Here is a 21,652-nt window from a genome sequence, read left to right as displayed (position 1 = left end):
TTAGAAAAAAGCTAAACATATAACTGAGATACATATATGGGAAGTGTTTTACCACAACATTCAGTTTTCTGTTGATGACATTGACATTCCTGATAGCTAGCACAGTTAGTTTGGTGGTCTCTGTTTTTTCTGTTTCAAATAAAGTGTATGTCAATCCAAACTTCTTTTCCTTTTTCTTTAGTTTTGGAGACAGTAGGGAAGGACTCATACGTCTGCCTTCAAGGACAAATGTATACTTACATGAAGTAATATTAATATCATGTATTTATATCTACCAACATATTATGGAGCATGTCAAAGTAATCTTATTTTACATGCCTATCTCTCAGCGTACATATCTTGCCCTTCCTCATCCTAGATGATTACTCATCCAATAGATTCAGCTGTCGCCAAAATGTTGACATTGAAAGGCTAACACTTTTCCTGCTATTGGCCAGATTGTGCACTGAGAGGGATGATAAATTATTTAGGGTCAAGGGGGCAAAGTAGACAGTATAAGAAGGCAGTATATGAGCTCTTTATAGGAAAATAAGAACTTTCCATTTATTAAATAGACCTTATATTATTACAGTACAGATTGACATTCAAAAATCCGGCAACCTCGGGACCTGAGGAGTGTCGGATTTTAGAAAAGTCCGGATTTTATTTTTATGCCTACCTTCACACACATACCAGTCTACGTCTTGCAGCACCGCGGACATCTGGCACAGGTCCAGGGAGCAGGCAGCAGGGACGTCTCAGCGTGTATTTAGTTTAGCAAGCAAGCTAACAGCTGTTTCTGCAGAACAGCGCCAAGAAAACATCACTGGCCAAACAGTGTACTGCAGTCCCTGTATTGAAAATGCGCTCCAAAATTCATGCCGGGAAATTGAAGGATCCTTATTATAGATGGCTGGATTTTAAATTGTCAACCTGTACAATTTCACAAGAAAAATTTACATCTTTAAAGTGTACTCAGGTACCTAGGTCTAAGTCTAAGAGCATCTTGCTAGACTGATATCATTTGTTTTCTGTAGGCAGAGGGATGCTCTTCCATTCATAACTCAAACTACTCATTGTAGGAAAGCAGTGAAAGGGCTGATCTTAGCATGTATGTCCACTTTAGAGTGACTAAAGTGTGGAAATTAAAGTATATTTTTCTTCTCAATGATAAAATGCAGCTTTTCCTCTATTCTTGCACTGTTGCACGGGCTCTCCTCCCATAATGAAATTTCTTACTCTGATTTTACTGCAAGCAAGTCAAATCCCATATCATTATCTGGCTGATGGACATCCATCATCACCTAGCGCTTTCTTTCCCAGCTGAACTGTCCCTGGCCTGCCCCTTTCATTCATTGAATCCACAAGTGCATTACCACAGCTTCTTGATTCCAGGGTGCTATGTACAGCACCATGCCAGCTCCCTCCCAACGTGATCTGCCTTCATTGAATAAACTTAGTGTGGGATATAGTTGAAACGTTTAATGATTATGTCTCTGGATCTACATCTTCATTAAAAGAAACTATCACTGAAATTTCTAACTGTATGCACTATTAAATAATTCATTTTTAATAGTTTTGAAAGATCACAACAGGGACTTGAAAAGTGGATTTCACTTTCAACAGCTTGAAAACATTAACCTTGCTTTACATTAGGTAGGGCTAAAAGCCTACCAAGATGTTACCAAGATGTCAGTACCTCTTTTGTGAATGTACTAAGATGAATTTCCCCACAATGTTTACAGCTACAGAGTATTTTAGACATTTTTTCAGAATATAGTAATTTATTGAGCATTGTCTAGCACAGGTTTAGGTGACCCCCCCTTGCATTGGAAAATTGATGGCCACTCAGAATGTACAACCCTGCCTCTTTCAAGAAGCTAAATGATCTGTTCAACACATCAGCAAGTAAATCTAAATAATAGAGCTGGGGTCAGTTTACATTTACATTTGTTACTCTGGTTGCAATTATTCCTACTTGGAGGTAAAACAAGAATGTATGAAGTATGAAGTGTGTCTAGAAAATTTGAGAAAGACCAAGGATGGTGCTGTACATACTATTTTTTTTTTTTTTACAAATACTGCAGACCAGTGTTTCAAGACCTTTATAACATTGAGAAACCCCTTTGGATCTTCAGGGAACCCCTCTTTAATGACTATATCCACAACTCACAGTACAATAGTGTGGTGGTCAGTAGGAAGAATGCCTCCTACATTGCTGGACAGTTGGAGAATGTCACCCATACAGATAGACAAAAAGATCATTGCAATCAGGTTAACTGAACTGAAAGTCACAAATTGCTCATTGCTCAAGGAACCCCAAGCAACCTCTAAAGGAAGGGAACCCTAGCTGTGGAAATTTCAGGGTAATTAAGTGTATTGTGTTTATATTTACTGCAAATGGTTCACATTGCCAGTCCAGGCTACACAAGATATGGTATTCCTTTGATACTACAAACTTAATGGGTTGCTCTAACACAATACCTTAACTCATTAGAATGTATGTTTTCATCCACATGCATTTTTTACACCTAAAGGCAGTAGAATTCCACTTGTCCTGCAGTGAACCACATAAAAGTGAAATAAACAACTACAACATAGAGTGACCTTCAATTTCTGGAGTATTTTCAGCCTTCAGAAAATTATCAAAATTGTTTTGCATATTGAGATACTGAAAGCCTTCTTTGTGTTATTTCTTTAGATACAGGTTATAAGCTTCGTTACTGAACAAAACTGGGACTCCCTGGAAGTTTTTGATGGAGGAGACAACACAGCCACCATGTTGGGCAGTTTTTCAGGTACATTTTACAAAGGAGTTAAGATTTTAATCAGGACTTTAGTTTTGCAAATGACCTAGTTAGAGAGCTTTTTTCTTAACTTCTTATTCTGTGACAAGTAATTAGGATTAAAAGAGCAATGGGCTTTACCAGGAAAGGAAAGTCCAGACTGCAATAAAAACCCTGTTCTAACCCATTATCATTTTAGTATCAATGCGTTCTATTATTCCCAGTTTTTTTTGTCATATATGCCTAAAATATTGTGCACATTGAGTATAATTGCTATATTTTGTTGTTATTGCCCATGATCATGTTTACTTCAAATCCAGAGATCACCTTAAAACTTTAGCAGAGCTATATTCAAATTTTCCCCTTTGTTCTTATAGATTTACCAAACCTTTACTTTAAAGAACATCTCTTTTAGTGAAAGGAACTGACGAGACTAAAGTGCTTTATTTCTCACATATATAACTCTCCCTCCCAGAAGGGTATGATCTAACCAAGCAATATGGCTTCTTTCAGCACTATTGTACTGAGAAAGAAGAGGAATTGTGTTTTTCACACAGATGACATTACTTTTGAGCAAAGGCAGGTAGATGGACTATACAAGAAATAGGGAAATGGAAAATAAGTTTTTATTGAATGTTATGACAGACTGTTCTTTAATTCTAATATGTATGTCCATTTTTCAGGATTTCTTATGCTGTGATTTTTTTTCTTATTACATTATTAATAATATGAATTGTATGTAGTAAGCAGCAAGTTTCTTTTATTTCAGGAACCACTGTACCTGCATTGCTGAACAGCACATCAAACCAGCTCTATCTTCACTTCTTCTCAGATATAAGTGTATCTGCAGCTGGCTTTCATCTAGAGTATAAAAGTAAGATATAACACAGCAAAAACGAAATTGAAGAACATTTTTCCTGCACAGCTGGACCTGTTTTATTGAGTTTTAAATTAACACTTACCTTCCAACACATCTTGTAGGGTTACATTTTTGCTTAACATCTTTTCCTCTTCTTGCAATAGATAACATAATTCTGAAGTCTGGATTAACAACAGGGAGCTAATTCAGAAAAAAGAGCACAAAAGTGGTGTGACTTGTGTGCCACATAATTGAGTTTATTGCTGGAAGATTGTGGTATCTTACTATAGACTTTAAACAGAATTCTCATGGATTGTGTAAACATTGCAAGAAGGAACACTTTAACTGTGGTTTAATTACATTTCTAAAAACCAAAACAGAAATGAATACAGATCATGTAATGCAGTGCTGCTTAAAACACAAAGGAATCCTATAGATACCGGTAGATAATCTGCAGGCTGGTATGGGTGACCTCTTCTTTTGGAAATCCCAGTTGATTGGCTGTTATGCTGATCCATTGACTTTAACACTCTCAGAAATACAGACCTGGAACATTTATGTAGACCAGGAGTTTTCCACATCTCCCTGACATTCTAATCTTGCGTGTTTCAAGTCAGTTGGCCCTGTATTAAAGAAAGACATGAAACCAAAATACTTAGAAGGAGGTCTGCAATAATACCCCCTCTTTATTACAGTACAGGTTTCCATTAAAGCTTGATATGATGCAGTGACATATGATAATACATAATTTCATATATACCTACATGTCTAAATATTCCTACATGTTCCTCAAGCTCAATGCTATTTTTTGGATTCTATTGCTTTAGTACTCTGTTCAAATGTACAGCTAATTGACTTCCTTCTGGTGATGTTTAGCTGTGGGCCTTGCCAGTTGTCCGGAACCAGCTGTTCCCAGTAATGGAGTGAAGAATGGGGAAAGATACCTTGTGAACGATGTAGTCTCCTTTCAGTGTGAACCTGGATATACACTGCAGGTACTAAGGCATCGGGGATCCTTCCTAATGCAAATCCCTTTTCCATCATCTCTTTAGTTGCACACATGGTATTTAAGATCAGAGTGTAAAAATATTTTTTAAATAATAACATTTAAAAATACTTGGTTTATAAAATGTTGAAAAAGTGAACAGGAAGGTTACAGTTAATTTTAAAATGTATTTTTAAACTTAGAACAGTATATAAGAATTTAGAGGAAGAAAAAGTGGAAAATCAACTCTTCATTGGTAAAGTTCTTGGTATTGTGTAGATCCCATAAATATAAGGTTTCTTTCAAAGTATTGTGTTATAAATAGTGGTGATGAGGTTTTCGGTTTTCCATTAATATTATCTCATTGACCTCAGATACCCATAGAGATAAGGGTGGATAGTGTAGGGTTTTTCCACAATGCTAGAATGCATGACCTGACAATGTTGATTAAACTAGTGGTAAGGGATTGCTCTTTTGGATTTAGAAATCATGTTAAAATATATTAGTAAAGTTTAATGGATGGATTCCAATAGATAAGTGTAGATAAATCTCCACCAGTTCACAACTAGTACAGAGTCCCTCTCTACTAGTCCTTTTATAGCTATGACTTTAATGACTTTTGAAGGACCCTGTAGACCAAGTTAAGAAAAACACTGTGGAAATGTTAATATTTTTGCTTTTAAAATTAAGCATTTAGTAGAAACCTTCTGGATGTTCATGTTTTTCTGGCATTTTTGAATACTTTTTTCTAATTTTTAATTTCATTTACGTAAATAGATATATGTGACTAGCTATACTGCAGTAGTGTAAGACTAATAAACAATGCTTAATCATATTCAGTAATGCCTAATACCAGAAATACACTATGAGGCTGAAGCAGTGTTTCATGTATTGCATTTATTTTTCAGGGTCACTCACATATCTCATGTATGCCGGGTACAGTCAGGCGTTGGAATTATCCCCCACCTTTATGTATTGGTATGTAAAATCTATGATAAAAGGATACAGACTTTTCATGACAAAAAGCTTGACAAAAAGCTTGTTTTTTTTTGTTTTTTTTTTTCATTTTACGTTACGTTTTATGTAGAAGTTTATTTGATGTTAAATGTAGTTTCCATTCATTTGGGGATCACACTTCCCTTTATAGCATACTCTTAGCACTCATCTTTATTTCTTAGTGTAGCATATTATATTTTATACATTTGTATATGGTTATTTGTGTTCACTACTGATCCACTCATCTCTGTTTTGCATTATTGTGTCGTATCTGTAAGGTTTTTTAGTTTGCCCCTGATACTTTTAAAATATAGACTGAATTACCCAATTAAATTTTTTTTTAATTAGGAAACCAATATTTCTTGCACATTATATTAGGTACATTTCCATAGCACTAAAAGCACAGTTTAGGCTTGTCTTCCATCTGGTGAGTGTATAAATAGTAGTTTTAGATTTGTCTTGAATAGGCGTATTAGTAAAGTACAGTGCCCCATTTATGCTTGGAGTTACTGGAGGAAATGAAAAAGAATACAATAGTTGAAGCCATGATGATTCAACAGCCATAGCCACTGGTAGAAAAGTCATAGGTATAACTGGTTGTTTTTTTAGATCAGGGGCACTGTCATCTCCTTCCTCTGTATTTATCTCCATGTGGTGTTTTTTATGTACTCCTATGATCTCTGCACATATACCTACATACATACCTGGTCTGCTTGGCTTTCTGTGATGTCCATCAGAAGGCTGGGCACTGCCCCTGACTAACTTATTTTATAGTCGCCTGTAGGAGTTTGTCAGAGGAGTAGCAGTTTAGAACCTTCCTGGATCTACACTGGAAAATGGAAATGTGATTTGGGGGGGGGTGGGGGTGTTAGTAGCGTGGTACTGATTTATCATTAATATGTATTGTAGATTTGTAGCATATCATGTAGGCTCCTACATAAGTGATTTTCGGTATTTAAGCTATTTATTCACTTGTGTAGCTCTAGGCTTAAGCATTCGGTAAATTGGCTTATGACATTGAGGTATGAATTGTGGAGTTCATTGTGACTGTCAATCTGGCTACAAGGTTTTACTGACATTATGTGCAATGGTTGGCAACTGAATTATTTTATCCTACAGTGTTTTATTATGAATTTGTTCTGTTACATTTGTTTTACGCTCTCGGGTTCATTCTCCTTTATTCTGTACCATTAAAATTTGTTACAGATATTCCTCTCTGTCTTACATTTAGCAAGTTTAACCCAGCACAATTTTGTCTTCTCTCCCTCAACCCCTCCCCCCCCCCCTCCAGCTCAGTGTGGAGGAGTTACAGAAGACATGGAAGGTGTCATTCTGAGTCCTGGATTCCCAGGAAACTATCCCAGTAATTTGGACTGCACCTGGAAGATCTCTTTACCAGTGGGATTTGGTGAGTGACAGTACAGTCACATTTCATATACAGTACCTTCAGTCTGGAAACACCTGCCTAATCAACTGTGACAGCAGAGGTTATCAGATTTTATTTGATGGAGATAGATAGTGCTCATCGTGGGGAGGTTTATGTTGTATGGAAGATGATAAATGTTTTTAAGGTGCGGTGTACACACTCCTTACATTTTGCAGAAATCATTTTCTTCCTTTGGAGATAATTTTATTGAAAGATGGGGGCAAAATAGTCACCTGATTAAAAGTCATGATTTATAGGAAGAAATATTTTGCATACCTGAACCACATTGTTAAATCATACATTGTTAAAATACACTCATTTTGATTTCCATCCCATATTTGAAAGCCATTACAGTTAATTGAAGAAAGTGCTTTGACCTGCTTACTGAGCAAAGTGAATTATCACTCTGCAAGGGATAATTCACTTAGCTTAGTGTATGACACCAAGTTCTACTTAATTCATTGATCCAATCTTATGCAAGCATGACAATTTTTTACTTTCCCTTGCAAAGGATTGGGTATTTTTGCCAAGGAAATTTTCATCACATTCAATAGACTAAGTGAATTATCTCTTGCAAAACAATGGCAAGTAAACATCCCAGACTAATTTTTCAAAAAAATTGTAAGCACCTTTTTTAACGGCGCAATGAGATGCATTGCATACATTTTCTATTTTTTTTCTGGTACAAGTACCATTTTATAACTTTTTTCCCAATCAATATAGATTTAAATGTAACTAGGTAACCTAACCTATCTTAATTTTATTCTCTGCAAGACAAGTCAGCGATGAATGATACTGCGCATCTAGTAGGCATTCTGCAGCTGCCTTCCTGTCTAGGCCTACCAATTCATCCATTCTGCAGGGCTATGTGACTGCAGGATAACCACCATATTAGTAAAGGAGCAGCCTATTATTATACAAGTATTTTTTCCTACTACAAACCATTTGCTTTGTCCCATTAAACTATGCTCAAAATCATTGTTAGACAGACAAACAAAGGATTTGAAGTATAGGTCTACTTTAAATAAAAAAATTAAGACAGATGTGATAACTATTCTAACTTTATGCTGCTCATTTTTTCATCTTAATTATTCAGAGGATTTCAGTTTCAGGTAACTAGTCACCTTGTTTTATAAAAAAAATAACCTTTAGTAATTGAAGAATATCATCACACAAAGTTATGGGAAATGAAGACACCTGGCTATAAAACCATATGTCTTTATTCCATTTAATTTTAACAAAGAAAAAGATAGAGCAAGGGAGAATAGCGGGGCAATAGCTAATTAAATATTAATGTGTTCAATGTGTGGAATTAATTGTGTGCGTGCCATCAAGCACAAAATATTTTTACTAGCTAATTAAAAATGGACTTTTTTTTAACTCTTTTGCTTTTATTCAGTTTGATACTTGATTTTGTTAATGAACTGAAAAGGGAAAAGCATTAAGGAAATTAGGAAAAAATTACAAAAATAAACTTTACATAGGTTTATTTATATACCAGTGTGGTGCTCGTGTTAAGAAATTGACTTGATTTTTATATAAATATCGAACCAGTGTTATGTGTGTATGTGAATGTCAGCCAAGTAATTGAAATTATACATCCCAATAAAACCAGGGCCTTTCTCTGGCCTGTATTTGCTGACATTTGCCTAACATGCCCATGTATAATGGTATAAATATCAGATATGTAAGGATCAGTAACTTATTTTTTAGCTACATAAGGGTGGTATTTTCGCCTCAATGCACCTACTGTATTTTTGTGGGTGGGGAAGGGCAATGTCCCCAATACATTGTTTATTTTGAAGGGGGCCCCTATTTTTGATAGCACCACCCCAGAACACTAAAAAGGAGACACCTCCTTGCCCTTCAGAATTGTAGGGGTGCTATAAGAAAAGTCATACCCAAAAAATAGGGCTACAGATGGTCACCAGGTTCAGTGGCAACCCCCACTGCCTAATAGTAGCCAATAGCATGGAGATATTTTCAGAAGGTTCTTACTACCCTCCTGGTGAACTGGTTACCCTTTACCTTAACCATTCACCATTATAAGGTAGTATTCAACTGATTAAAAAAAAAGAAAAAGTAGCACTAAAAAAACAGTTGGTTTTTCTTTGTTGACTAAACATTCTTCACCTTAATACCAAATGCTATGTACCTCCCTCAGCCTCCATTTCTCTTTTCTTTATTCCACTATTGAGTATGTGGGTAGGAAAAGCTCCATTTTCTAAATTTCCCAGACTTAAGTTGAAAAGTCCCACTAGTAACAGTTCTATGGCTTCCTGTCACATGGCTGATTACATTACATTTGGTATCGTGGTAAGGTCTTTATTGGGTACCAGTACATTAGCAAATTATTTTTTTAAAGTGAAATTCACTAATTTCAATTATTTATTTGAAACTTTCAATTGTTTTATAGTAATTATATTTAATGCTGCGTTCCAATTTACTACGTTGGGAAACACAACTTTTACAATGAATAATTTACAGGATTGGCTGCTTGCCATTTTTTTTAAAGCTTGCATTATTGTCTTCAATGCCCAAACTGGTTCAAGATCTCCTTAAAAAATACCTAGAAAACAGTGGATAAGTTCTGTCAGAAAATGGAACCTGGTTCATTGTTCAAATTTATTGTAAATAGACTACAAAGTTTTAAAAGTTCTGATGTGAAAACTAAATATCCAATCCTTTGTTCTATTGGACAAAAAGACATTTATGATTGTGCCTAGAGGAAAGAAAAGTATCCCTGTGGAGCCGGATAGAAATCCATTACAATTTCCCTTTCAAGTAGGTGAAAATGAAATGAAAAATATGTTTAGTTACAGCGGGGTAGCATGGATAGTCTGAGAGGATTCTGCCCTATGCCGCTGGGTATACCCATCTTTAGCCTATTAAATAATGTTACCTTGTTAAATTCTATGCTTGTGCTTTTGTCACATTCTATTAAATGCCGTTGTTACCTAACCCCTAATTATTGATAGTTTTGTACCACTAGATTTTTCCTGTTTCTTCATTTAAATCAGATCTTAATTTTTTTTTGCTATCACAGGGGCTCACATTCAGTTTCTGAGCTTTTCAAGTGAAGCAAATCATGACTTTGTGGAGATTCGTAATGGCCCTCATGAAACCAGCAGTGTTATCGGTCGGTTTAGTGGATCAGAAACACCTGGCAACCTTCTTTCTACGTCCCATGAAACTTCTATTTATTTTCATAGTGATCATTCCCAGAACAAACCTGGATTTAAGCTTGAATATCAAGGTAAAATTTATGACGGTGTGATTATTTTATTTTCTTGCATAAACCTTTATTATTTAGCCCAGTAATTTATAGTGGAAAGTATGAAATGCCTATAGTGTGTATAGATATTGACAATATGATTAGATTTAGTGATATTTACTGCAGAAAAATATTTTTAAACCCATTCTCCCCTAAACCTAGGCAACTAATACTGAGAATAGGATGAATAAATAATGCATCATCAAGGGTAAATATAGTAAAATAAAAAAAGGGTGTATATTCATATATATACACCCCTTATATATACTATTGGACATATACATATGTCCAATAGTATGCTCACACCTGTCCATCCCTTAGTACCAGGCCATCCTTCTCACTTACTTAGTTTAGATATTTACAGTGAAATGTACCGCAACTATCAACTTTTTCTGTTACAGTATGATGGTGTCCTTGTGTGAAATGTGAGGATGAATAGGACCTGGTTCGATAATTTCAGTAGCCTCCCCAGAGCCCTAGCCTAAACCCTAATAAACACCTTTGTATAAATTGGAACATCATTTAAAACCCAGGTTCCCTGGTCCAAAATCAGTATGAGACCCCACAAATGTTCATATAATTTAATGGGCATCAATCTTGTTGAACACCAGCCCAGGAAGCTGGATGCGTTTGTAATAACAAATGTAGAGGAGCACCAATTCCATATCCATGGTTTTGGATTGAAAGTGCAAGAAATTTTATAGCTGTGATGGTCAATGATCCATATACTTATAACCAGAAGGGTATTTTTTTTATTGGAACAATAAAAATTTTAGTATTAGTAGTAGTATTTATTATTAGAGTTCTACTTTTCAAATAACGGTACAATATGTCTTTATTTTATTATGTATACCAGTATTTTGGCAATCCCATATATCTATTATGTACTTTCTTTCTGCAGCATATGAGCTTCAAGAATGCCCAGATCCTGAACCGTTTTCACATGGTGTAGTGCGAGGAGCTGGTTATAATGTAGGACAGTCAATCTCCTTTGAGTGTTTCCCTGGATATCAATTATTAGGTCACCCTGTGTTGACCTGCCAGCATGGCACCAATAGAAACTGGGATCATCCATTTCCTAGGTGTGAGGGTAAGTGTGTTGGAACAGCTACTTACAAATGTGCAGTAATAATAATTAGACCTATTTTAATAAACATCTAGAAGAACACATATTTAAAGCACTAATGTAAAGTTTAGTGAGTCCACACAATAAAACATTGTTCACTTGTTTCCAGTTAGGACATTAGAAATAAGAAAAAATTGTCGTTTATAGTTTGCCTTAAATTTACTGTGCTTTAGTTGTTTTCTTTAAAAAAAAAGCAGATGCATATAAAAGAAATATAATTGCCTATTAAAACCTCAGGAAAGGCAATCTTCTAAACTTTTGTAAAAGCTAAAGTTAATGACTATATGCTTGTTTTTGTGTGCTTGTGTTAAAATATCATGATGGCAGTAACATTCTAATTTAGTATTTTCTCTTAAAATAATGTATATGTAATTATTTGCTAGCTATGATCCAGCTGAAACAACTTAATGATGTTTTGCCAAAAGTAGGGGACATCTGGGAAATGTAATACTCAGTCATAACAAGGAATTATAAAAGTGGGTTATAAGAAACAATGAAATAAATGGAAATAATAGGTTTAATAAGTAAAATTATTAAAATGTACATACCAATCAGCTGTGTAAGTTCATTAGGCAATTCCCAATCAAATTACATTTTTGACAAATTTTATTAACAGATTTTTTAGTTTTGGATAGAATAGTAAAGAGTTAGATGCTTTATTCTTTCTCTGTATCATGGTGATTTCAGCAAATTTCACTTTTTTCCCGTAAACACTTTTTTGTGAGAACCTTGTAGGGACCCATTATTAAAGTATGAATGAACGTATGGAAAAAGCTATCTAAAAAGGCAATAAGGAAGTTTATCATCCAAGAGTGCCCTGTAAAAAAACTTTTGTAATAAATGATTACACAGTGAAAAACATGCATTTTCCAGTGAAGCATCTAGATCAGCCTTTCTCACCAGTTTTAACGTTGAGGAAATTTCAAGTCTTCAGGAAATCCCTACTAAAATGACTAATTCCACAGCTCACAGTAAAAATGTGGCGATCAACTGGAAGAATGCCATCCCTACAGACAATCAAAATATAATTTGAGGTCACTTAAACTGACCTGGGAGGCACAGATAGCTCATTGTTTAAGAAACCCCTAGCAACCTCTGGAGGAATCCTAGGGTTCCACAGAACCCAGGATGAGAGAACATGTCACATGTTTATTGATAGTTTTATATAGAGAAATGTGTTTCAACAATGTTCAATAAATGTTTTATTTGCCTAACATTGGATTCTTTTTGACTGTTTTTGCATGTGATGATTAGTACCATGTGGAGGAAACGTCACAGCATTTAATGGCTCCATCTATTCCCCTGGATTCCCTAATCAGTACCCAAACTCCCAGGATTGTTCTTGGATCATTACTGTCCCAGTAGGATTTGGAATACATATAAACTTCACAATTCTGGAAACTGAACCTCAGAATGATCACATAACTATCTGGTAAGCAGCTTTACATATCCTGTGAAAGTTCTATCTTCTTTTCCAAATTTATTATAAATTAAGTGTTGATTCAGTTACCATGTAGATTCATGTAGAAGTCATGTAGATGGGGTCTTTTAAGACGAGAATTTACTTTAATATTTTTGACCAGGATGAAATGGGTGTAATATTGCTGCAGCAGAAACCATATGTAGTGCCACCTTTACACAACCCATAAACTAGGGGAGGGGAAGGTCTATAAAAGTGGCTATCACTGTGAATTGCTTTCTTTGTTGAGCTGTCTATAGTTGAGGTTAATTTTACCAGTTGTTCTGTCTGCCTAAGTTTGTGAAGCTCCACAAATGGCAAAATACTTGTTTTATTTACCATATTTTTATACAAATGAAGCATTAGTCCAAGATTTTATAGTTGTCAATGTCCCAGAGAGTCACCTTGACATTTGACCATTGTCTGCAAGATAGAAATGCAATTATTTTTATGATTTTATATTACAAAATGCATTAGAAGGAGCAGGGGACACACAAAAGGGGAGGATTGTGGGGCAAAAATCCCCAAAATCCCAGATGCAGGGCAATAGAGTCATGAATATGGGAGGGTAGTATCACTGTTGGGTGATAATAATTATCATTATGTGTTTCATTTTTACAAGGCATATAAAATTCACCCTAATTCACCTCATCCAAATATATATATTTTTGGTAGGCCAAACCTTTCAGTGGCATGAACTACTTTCTTTGTATTTCATACAGTCAGATTAGAGAAGGTTGGTTTATTCTGAAACTAGGCTGTTAAGAGATTACAATGTTTTATCAAGCAGCATGTTTGATGTGTCTTGAAAACCTGATGCTGAGCAGCGGGAGGGTTGTGAGACCTACAAAGGTGTGTGGGATCCCTCCCTACACTCTTCTAAGTTCATCTTTCAACTCATTTTAATAAAAGTTCCCTATAGAGTTTCTATAACTGGAGTATCTAAATAACTGCCTATATGCAGGAAGATTCTTTATCAAACAAATGTAATGGACAGAATGCATAACCATTCAACCTGCCATAGGGTCTAGACTTGATTTAAACATCAAACAAAATTTAGCATTTACATTTAGTGAAGTAATTGCCATATTATATTATTACAGTACGAATAATGTTATTACTTTTTCTTTATCATATGTACATATCTTTGTAATGTTCTGCTACCAGTTGCTGAATTACTGTATCTATGCTATCTGGTATATATATTGATGATGAACTTACAAAAAATGTTTTTAATTTCCTTTAGTTTATATAATAAGAATTAACTTATTATCATGCTTAATAATATCGCTTATTTTTTTAGCTCATAAGTTTTAATCAATCTCCAATATATATGCATTTCCTTTTCTTTTTATCATTTGAACAGTAACACTGTGACTGATAAATACTTGTGGGTTTTTTCCTAGTGAAGGTCGGGCCTTGAGGTTGCTGATGGATAATGGCAGGACAGCTCGTTAACACTAATTTAAAAAGCAAGTGAAGTTAATTGGAAAGGATGGGGACACTGTCAAAGTGTCCCCAATGCTAGCACTGGAGGCCTGCATAGTGAGGATAGGACAGGAGGAAGCCGGGAGGGGGGACTCTTCTGACACTGACAAATTGCTCAGTTTTCAGAAACTGTCAGTGCCTCTGACCTGAGGAATATTGTACGGCTCAGATTCTCATTTCTGCCATGCAACTTCTCTCTCTAATGCACACTTCTATTATCTCATATTGTACACAGTGTACATGGAGTCTTTCTTTGGTTCCCTCATATTATTGCTTTGTCAGTTTTTTTTTCTTTTTCAAAATGCAGTTGTAAAAAAATATCACAGAATATGACTTTAAATGATGAAGCATCAACGGTACTGTACTGTATTCAATTACGAGAAAGGCCAATAGCTAGTACTTCTATGTAGTGGTTGATAGGCTATTCATTTTTGTTTATTAATAATACCTTTAATTCAAAAAGCATCTACATATTAGACAGCCCTGTGCAATAAAAGTGACTGCAGATGACAAACCTGCATCATTGACAAGTACAAAGAATGACACAGGATGGGAAGAGGACTCTGTCCAATAGAGCTTACGTATGTACAGCGCTTGTTCATGCATCTTTTAGTCTTTTGTTGTTGGAAAGGATTGTGAAAGATCCTTTCCAATGACAAAAATGTAATGTGTGTGCATAGAGTTGGGAGAGCATAATATACAATGGGGGGCTGGGATAATGGCTAAATAGTGATGGTTAGAGCATAGTTTGAGTGAAAAACTCAATATTAGGTAATTGGGGGAGCAGCTAGTTGTGAATGTATGTATGTATCTATGTTAATATGTTTAAAATGATATATGTATTTAGATTTACCTCTTGTTTTGTTTACAGCTCCAAAAATTTTGCACCACTTTGTGTATTGATGACTCCTGGAAAAACTTGGGGCCCTTTATTGACAACTAAAAAAGTTTGGATATAACCTTGTTATTGTCCCCAAGTTTCACTGCTGGAAGCATTTATGTTTGAATTTCTTATAATTACATTGCTATTTTCCTTCATAATCTTTATTACAGCAGATGTAATGCTACTCCCCTGTTCTCTTCCCATAGATGAATTGTCAACTGATTTTGCAGGTTTGTGACTACAATATTTTATTTTATGTGTTTCAGGGATGGACCTCAACAAACAGATCCCCAGCTAGGGGTTTTCACCAGCAGTTCTTCTAAAAGATCAACCATGAGTTCATCCAACCAGGTCCTAATCACCTTTCACAGCAACGCTGCCAGTGGAGGAATCTTTGCTCTATACTTCTATGGTCAGTCAAAAAGTATAATTTGCAGTTCCAAAAGAAAATTGTTTGCTGTGTTATTTAGGCTGTATTTGTGTATGTGTTTCTTTTCCTTTTTTGTCTTTAGAGTTCTTTTTTTTTATATGTATCTATGTCTAATTGACAATCTTTAGACTGTGTATTCTTTAAAATCTGTTGCTACACCAATAAATCAGGAACTAATTGTTTCTTTGAAACCAATGTTCCCTGTGACAGGATATCGACTTAGGAAATGCAAACCACCAACTACTGTGCCAAATGGAGAGGTTCTGTCTGGAAGTGAAGAGTTCCTAATGGGTGAGTACTCCCTGCAATAGTATATGTACAGCTTTTGTTTTTAATATATCTGATATAATTTTGCATCTGCATAATTTGTCAGTCATTAATGCATACAACAGTGCTTTTATAATAACTATAGCAATGACAAGCAAAGAGGCTGCTTACTATAATTAGTATCATTCTGGCTGTCATTGCTAGGTGTTTAAAAGTATTAAGGAAATGCATAGTTTTTGGTTTTAATAAATTTTTAGATTTATAAATGACTAGTTTTATGTAAATCATCTTTTTATTATGAATTAAAGTTTCTTTGTATAAAAGGTAGTTGCATATGAGGCAGCTATAATTTTTCTTTACAGACTTAGGCTCTGCCTAGTGTTTTACAATGCTATATATTAATAGTTCCTTACTGACAGACTCAGTACCTGTGTGACCTGTTGTAGTAAATCACTGTCAGCTCCCCTTGGGCTAATCACTTAGGACAAAGTAACTTTATGGTGGATACTCCAAAATAGATAAAAACGTTTAATCTGTTCTTTCATCGAGGAACAATTTACTTATGCAAGTGAATCAGGTGGAAATTCACTTTGAGAGCAGAGCTTTACCCTAAACACTAAGCTGAGTGAATTATCCCTAGCTGAATAATGATTGACTTTGCCTCAGGATTTAGAGGGGTATTTGCTCACTTTTAGTCATCTGTCTAGGTAAACTCTGTAATTATCCAACATTGGAGCTTACCTGGGATTACTAAAGCAGAAAAATGGAGATGAACAAAGATTGATGAATATCCCTTTGGCACAAGTGTGGGCTATTAGAAGGCACTGCCACACTGTCCTTAATGGGCAGGTAAAATGTCTCCCAAGATAATACTAAAAAAATGCAAAAATGTGATAGTGACATCAAAAATTACTGATTTACAGTGTGGTAACTAGTAATATGTATTTAGTGACAATTCAATGTATTTTCCCTTAGGTAAAATGTAAGGTTGGTACATGTAAGGTACCATGACATGTCCTTTTGTTATAAAGTAATGCTAATAATATGGTCTGTTACTTCTATAGAAAATAAAAGTATGCAAGGGTACATCATTTAATTGATGTTTCTTTAAAGTACAATTCCATGTTGTTAATTTTTATGTGTTCTGTAGGTGACATTGTACGCTACAAATGCCTCCCAGGATTTACGTTAATAGGGCCCGAAATTTTGATTTGCCGACTGGAAACACGCCTGCAGTTTGAGGACCCTCCTCCCACTTGTGAAGGTGAGTTTTTTGTCTAAATGGAGGTAATATTTATTCTAAGCATTCTCTGTAAATTTAAAACATTACGGTACATTCCAGGATTTCGTTACAAATATATAATATTACACTTATTTTTTTACAGAAAGATATTTTAGGGCCTGTGTTGAAAGAACAAAATTTTCTCTCCCTGAAATGGGGAATATTTTTCTATGATACAGATTTTTTTATTTTGCAGTATTGTGTCCAGCCAATGAAATTCTAACTGATTCAACTGGAGTGATTCTAAGCCAAAGCTATCCTGGTACCTACCCCCAGTTCCAGACCTGCTCCTGGCTTATAAAAGTTGAAGCTGGCTATAATGTAACGCTAACTGTGGAGTACTTCCTGAGTGAGAAACAGTATGATGAGTTTGACATCTTTGATGGTAAGTAATTTGTAAGCTTGCTACTGAATTGTAAACCACTGGTATATAGAGGAAAGAAAGGTATTGTGTCATATCACTTTCTAGAGAATACACTAAATAACGTGTACATTTAATTTCTGTCATTGAAAACAATTTGAGTGTTTTGCACTCTTGCCATGGGACTCTGCTTTATGTTTGTCATTCCACCATGGGGTCTTAACTCCAGGCAGCTATAAAACACATTTATAAGTGAAATGGAAACAATCAGTGTAAACAGTGTATATTTTAATAAAATATTTTGAACCAGTTTATGTAATTTAATATTGTCTTTATATAAGCTTCAACTGTAAAGTATTACAGGCAGAGGAATAAAAATTTAGTGCTGATTACTCCCATACTACCACAGGATTAGCCAAATGGCTAGTGCACGTTCCAACTTTGATAATTACTCAGTTAATGGAAGTATATTGTTTCTCTTGTAAAACTATCCCAGCTGCTTACCAGCTGTTTTTCTGACTACTTCACTGTAGCTATGTATCTCCTCTAAAAGCACACCATAGGGGTCTATCCACCACAGATACTTGAATTAAATGTAACATTCTTCGAGCTGATCTCTGATGACTGATGACTGGCCCTAGTACTTTCAGCTAATAGCAGGAAGACAATACTTCACTGTTGGTTATTCCCTACCCCACCTACTAAGCACTTTTTTCTAACCAAATTACAATTGTATTTTGTATGTAATGGATTGAAACCTATCTACACAAATTCCACCACTAAGCAACAACTCTAGAAATGCTTTGCACATACAATATAGTATCTATAAAGGATAGTGGAGAGAGATCCCCCCTATATTCCCTGGGGCCACCTCCATTTGATGATTCTTCTCTATTTAGTAGTACAGTGTAAAGAAGACAACCATCTAATGCACCTCTACCTGAGGACTTTTATATATCTGTACTAGGGTAATTCTTTGATTTATGAATATTTTGAACTTACCTGTCAAAACACCGTCTTGCACTGTTGTTTACCCTTTACACTCCTTTAATGCAAATTGACCTGTCATGCACCTAATATCTATGTAATCTTTGATTTTGACTTTGACTTTTGACTTTGTTTTATGAACCATAACCTCCCTGGAATGGTCTTCCTTGACCCTACTTTCTGCTCATTTAAAAGAGTGATCAAAACCAATCTATTCAAACTTGCCTATGCATCTTCTTCTGTCTCTTAAAACCCCAACCACTTCCCACCATTCCGTATCCCCTCTCCTATTGTGTGATACTTCCCCCACCTCCTAGATTATAAATTCCGCTCCTCCTCCTGTGTTATTGTCTGTATTTGCAACACCTATTTAATATATAAATCCTGTCTATTATTATTATTATTATTATTATTAATAAGTAAGCTGTTTCTTCTTTACTGTCAAGAGTGTGTAGTCTTGTAGTACTGTTGTAGCTGCTGTTAAGGGGTCAGACCAGTGGCTGGATCACAAGGTTGACTGCAGAAATGTAGAAACCTTATGGCATTGTAAAATACTACCTTCTTTTTTTGTGGTTCTACTTTACAGGGTTTAACCACCGCAAAACATTTTTTTTCTAGTTTTTTAAATATTGAAGTGGTTGTCTCTGAGTTGATACCACAGGGGGTTTCCTGGATTCTTTATTGAACTCATACCTGGTCTCATAAGTACGCCACACAGCTGTTATTCTTAACATTTAGTGGTGCACTCTTGATTTTATTTAAACAATGAACGTGGCAGGCCATGTCAAAATGGATGTGGTTTTTACACTTACATAGATTAGACCTGCCACCTAAATCTGTATTGGTCTAAGCCAGTGTTTCTTACCCAGGGATTCATTGAACCCTAGTGTTCCCCCAAACGTTTATATGGGTAACGTGAGCAATGAACTGTTTGTGAATCTCAGGTCAGTTTACTGTAACTGATACCAATGATCTTTTTGGCCACCTGTAAAGGTGGCAGCCTTCCCATAGCAGGATACTCTGGGGACCAAAAAGTTATTTCCAGGGTCCCCCATGTTAAAATGATCGAGAAACACTGGTCTAAGCAGTCCAGTTGAATTGAGAAAATAAGCAAGTAAATATTTGTAGAAACAATAAGGTAAGGAAAAAAAAAAGAAAAATGTATATTTATTTTATTTAGTTAAATTTGTTATAAGGTTTGTGGAAATGTGTACATATACATTTCATATACCTCGTAACATAAATGCCTTTGCAAAGTACAAACTACTGTTTGGTTTGAACAGTATAGCTAGTGTTGAAGGAAATGGATTGCATAGCACATATTTTTTTTAAGAGAAAATAGGTCATATGGTTTTATACTAGTTTCCCAAGAAATTTAGTGATAAGGATAGTGCTGGGATGAGTCACACAGTAGATCATTCAGACTAGTGGGGTCAAGTGAGAATTTCTTAAGTCCAGGGGTAATTAGACTATGCTGTAGGGAGGAGTGTATGTCTTCGGAAAGTGAGATTAATTGGATGCTTTAAAGCATTTATTAGTTAGGAAAGGAAAAGTTCATAAGTTCTGAGAGAAAAGGGTCGAAAGAACAGTTAATTATGTGACAACTTCAAATTAGTGTGGCAAATTTTGTTCTTGTTAAAAGAAAAAGGGGGACAGGAAGAGAATTGAGTAAGGTGGGAGATATAAGAGCAACTGTAAGAAAATGTAATTTGTATGCAGCCTTGCTTTTGTAATGGCTGCTAAAATATTGAGCATTATCATGTCTCTCTGAGCTTTAAAGTGAAACTGAAGTGGTCTACAATGTTTCTAATGTAACAATGCTAGGGCCTTGTGCCTGTAAATATCTGTGTCAGTACCAGATATCATTTAAAATGTATAAACACAGCTTAAGGACCTGTGTTAGCCTTTAAACTGCTTTCATTGTAACTATGGAACATCTTTGATTCTCAGGTTATGTTGTACATTAGGCCTCAAATTTTGATAAGGATGAAAGCTGGTCTCTGAAAAATACTAGAGGGTGGAGGGAAGGGAACATTTTTTTTGCCTAGAGCTGAACTTTAAGCTTTTTCTCCTCTTAATACTTAGTCCAAACCTTGTCACTCAGCTATTAAATGACGCTGTCCTGGAAACTGGTAATCTGGTATTTGACTGTGAAATAACAGAAGGTAAGGCCTAGCATCAACTGGAGATGAGGCTTAATGTTAACAGTAAAAGAAGAAGTAGTAGAAGTCCTTTATACAGTCATTTATACAGCCTGCAAAATAACACAACGATCATTTTGAACTTTAAGGGACTGGGTAGGACAGGCATTTGTTTCTGTTAGATGGATATTTTATTAACATTCAGTTCTGTAAAAATCAATTCAAATATTTTAAAGTGCAATCTATTCAAAGTATTTAAAGTGCAGGTCAGAATAAGGTCAATTGCGGATCACTTGCACCATGTCAACACAGTGTTGCATTACTTTTCCTGTTTGGTTTTGAGAGAAAGTTTATTGAATATTAGTCTGTAAAAATGAAACACAAAAATTATACTATGGTTGAATCAAAATTGATATTATAAATTTCAGAGCAAATCCCCATGGTAAATTCTAACAGCAAAAGTAAACCAAACGTATAATCTGGACAATTATGGACTACACAAGGGACAATAAAAAAGAAAAATTTTGTTAACTTAAGGAAACACATAAACAAAGCCTTAATACCAATGAGACCATGTACAGTATTGTTTGTAAACACATATTATCAACATTCTCTATTTAAAAGAAAGAAAAGAAAATAACATTGATAACAGTTATGAAGGTATATATCAAAGGCAGAAAAACAATCCAAAGCAAAAACAAAGTACCTCACCCCAAATATCCCCTCTGACCCTTCAGCTCAATACAGACACATGGAACATAAGAGGAATGGACACGCAGACCACTTGGGCCTGAGTAATGCTTTTGAAGTGACACCCTAATGTTCCAGGACAAGTTTAAACTAGGGAAGCTTATTGATAGTTGTTTGCCAAACATATGACAGAGAAGTGTTGCTATTTAAAGAACTCCCCCTTTAAGCTTTTC

The 21,652-nt window shown here is 35.3% G+C and overlaps 1 protein-coding gene across 2 annotated transcripts in view; it reads left to right on the top strand.

Moving 5' to 3' along the window:
• Positions 1-21,652, top strand: part of CSMD2 (CUB and Sushi multiple domains 2) — a 576,326-nt gene that overhangs the window by 520,372 nt on the left and 34,302 nt on the right. For both annotated transcript variants that reach the window (XM_072418831.1, XM_072418823.1), the window contains 12 exons: positions 2,681-2,777; positions 3,535-3,639; positions 4,501-4,619; positions 5,518-5,587; positions 6,897-7,013; positions 10,078-10,287; positions 11,207-11,395; positions 12,686-12,863; positions 15,528-15,673; positions 15,902-15,982; positions 17,109-17,222; positions 17,437-17,625. In XM_072418831.1, the coding sequence (XP_072274932.1) occupies positions 2,681-2,777; positions 3,535-3,639; positions 4,501-4,619; positions 5,518-5,587; positions 6,897-7,013; positions 10,078-10,287; positions 11,207-11,395; positions 12,686-12,863; positions 15,528-15,673; positions 15,902-15,982; positions 17,109-17,222; positions 17,437-17,625 (1,615 nt within the window). The remainder of the gene's footprint in view (positions 1-2,680; positions 2,778-3,534; positions 3,640-4,500; positions 4,620-5,517; positions 5,588-6,896; positions 7,014-10,077; positions 10,288-11,206; positions 11,396-12,685; positions 12,864-15,527; positions 15,674-15,901; positions 15,983-17,108; positions 17,223-17,436; positions 17,626-21,652) is intronic.

This window comes from Pyxicephalus adspersus, chromosome 1 (genome assembly GCF_032062135.1).
Source record: "Pyxicephalus adspersus chromosome 1, UCB_Pads_2.0, whole genome shotgun sequence".
Classification (NCBI taxonomy): domain Eukaryota; kingdom Metazoa; phylum Chordata; class Amphibia; order Anura; family Pyxicephalidae; genus Pyxicephalus; species Pyxicephalus adspersus.
The sequence above is the reverse complement of the archived record's forward strand: the minus strand, read 5'-3'. Positions and strand labels throughout refer to the sequence as shown.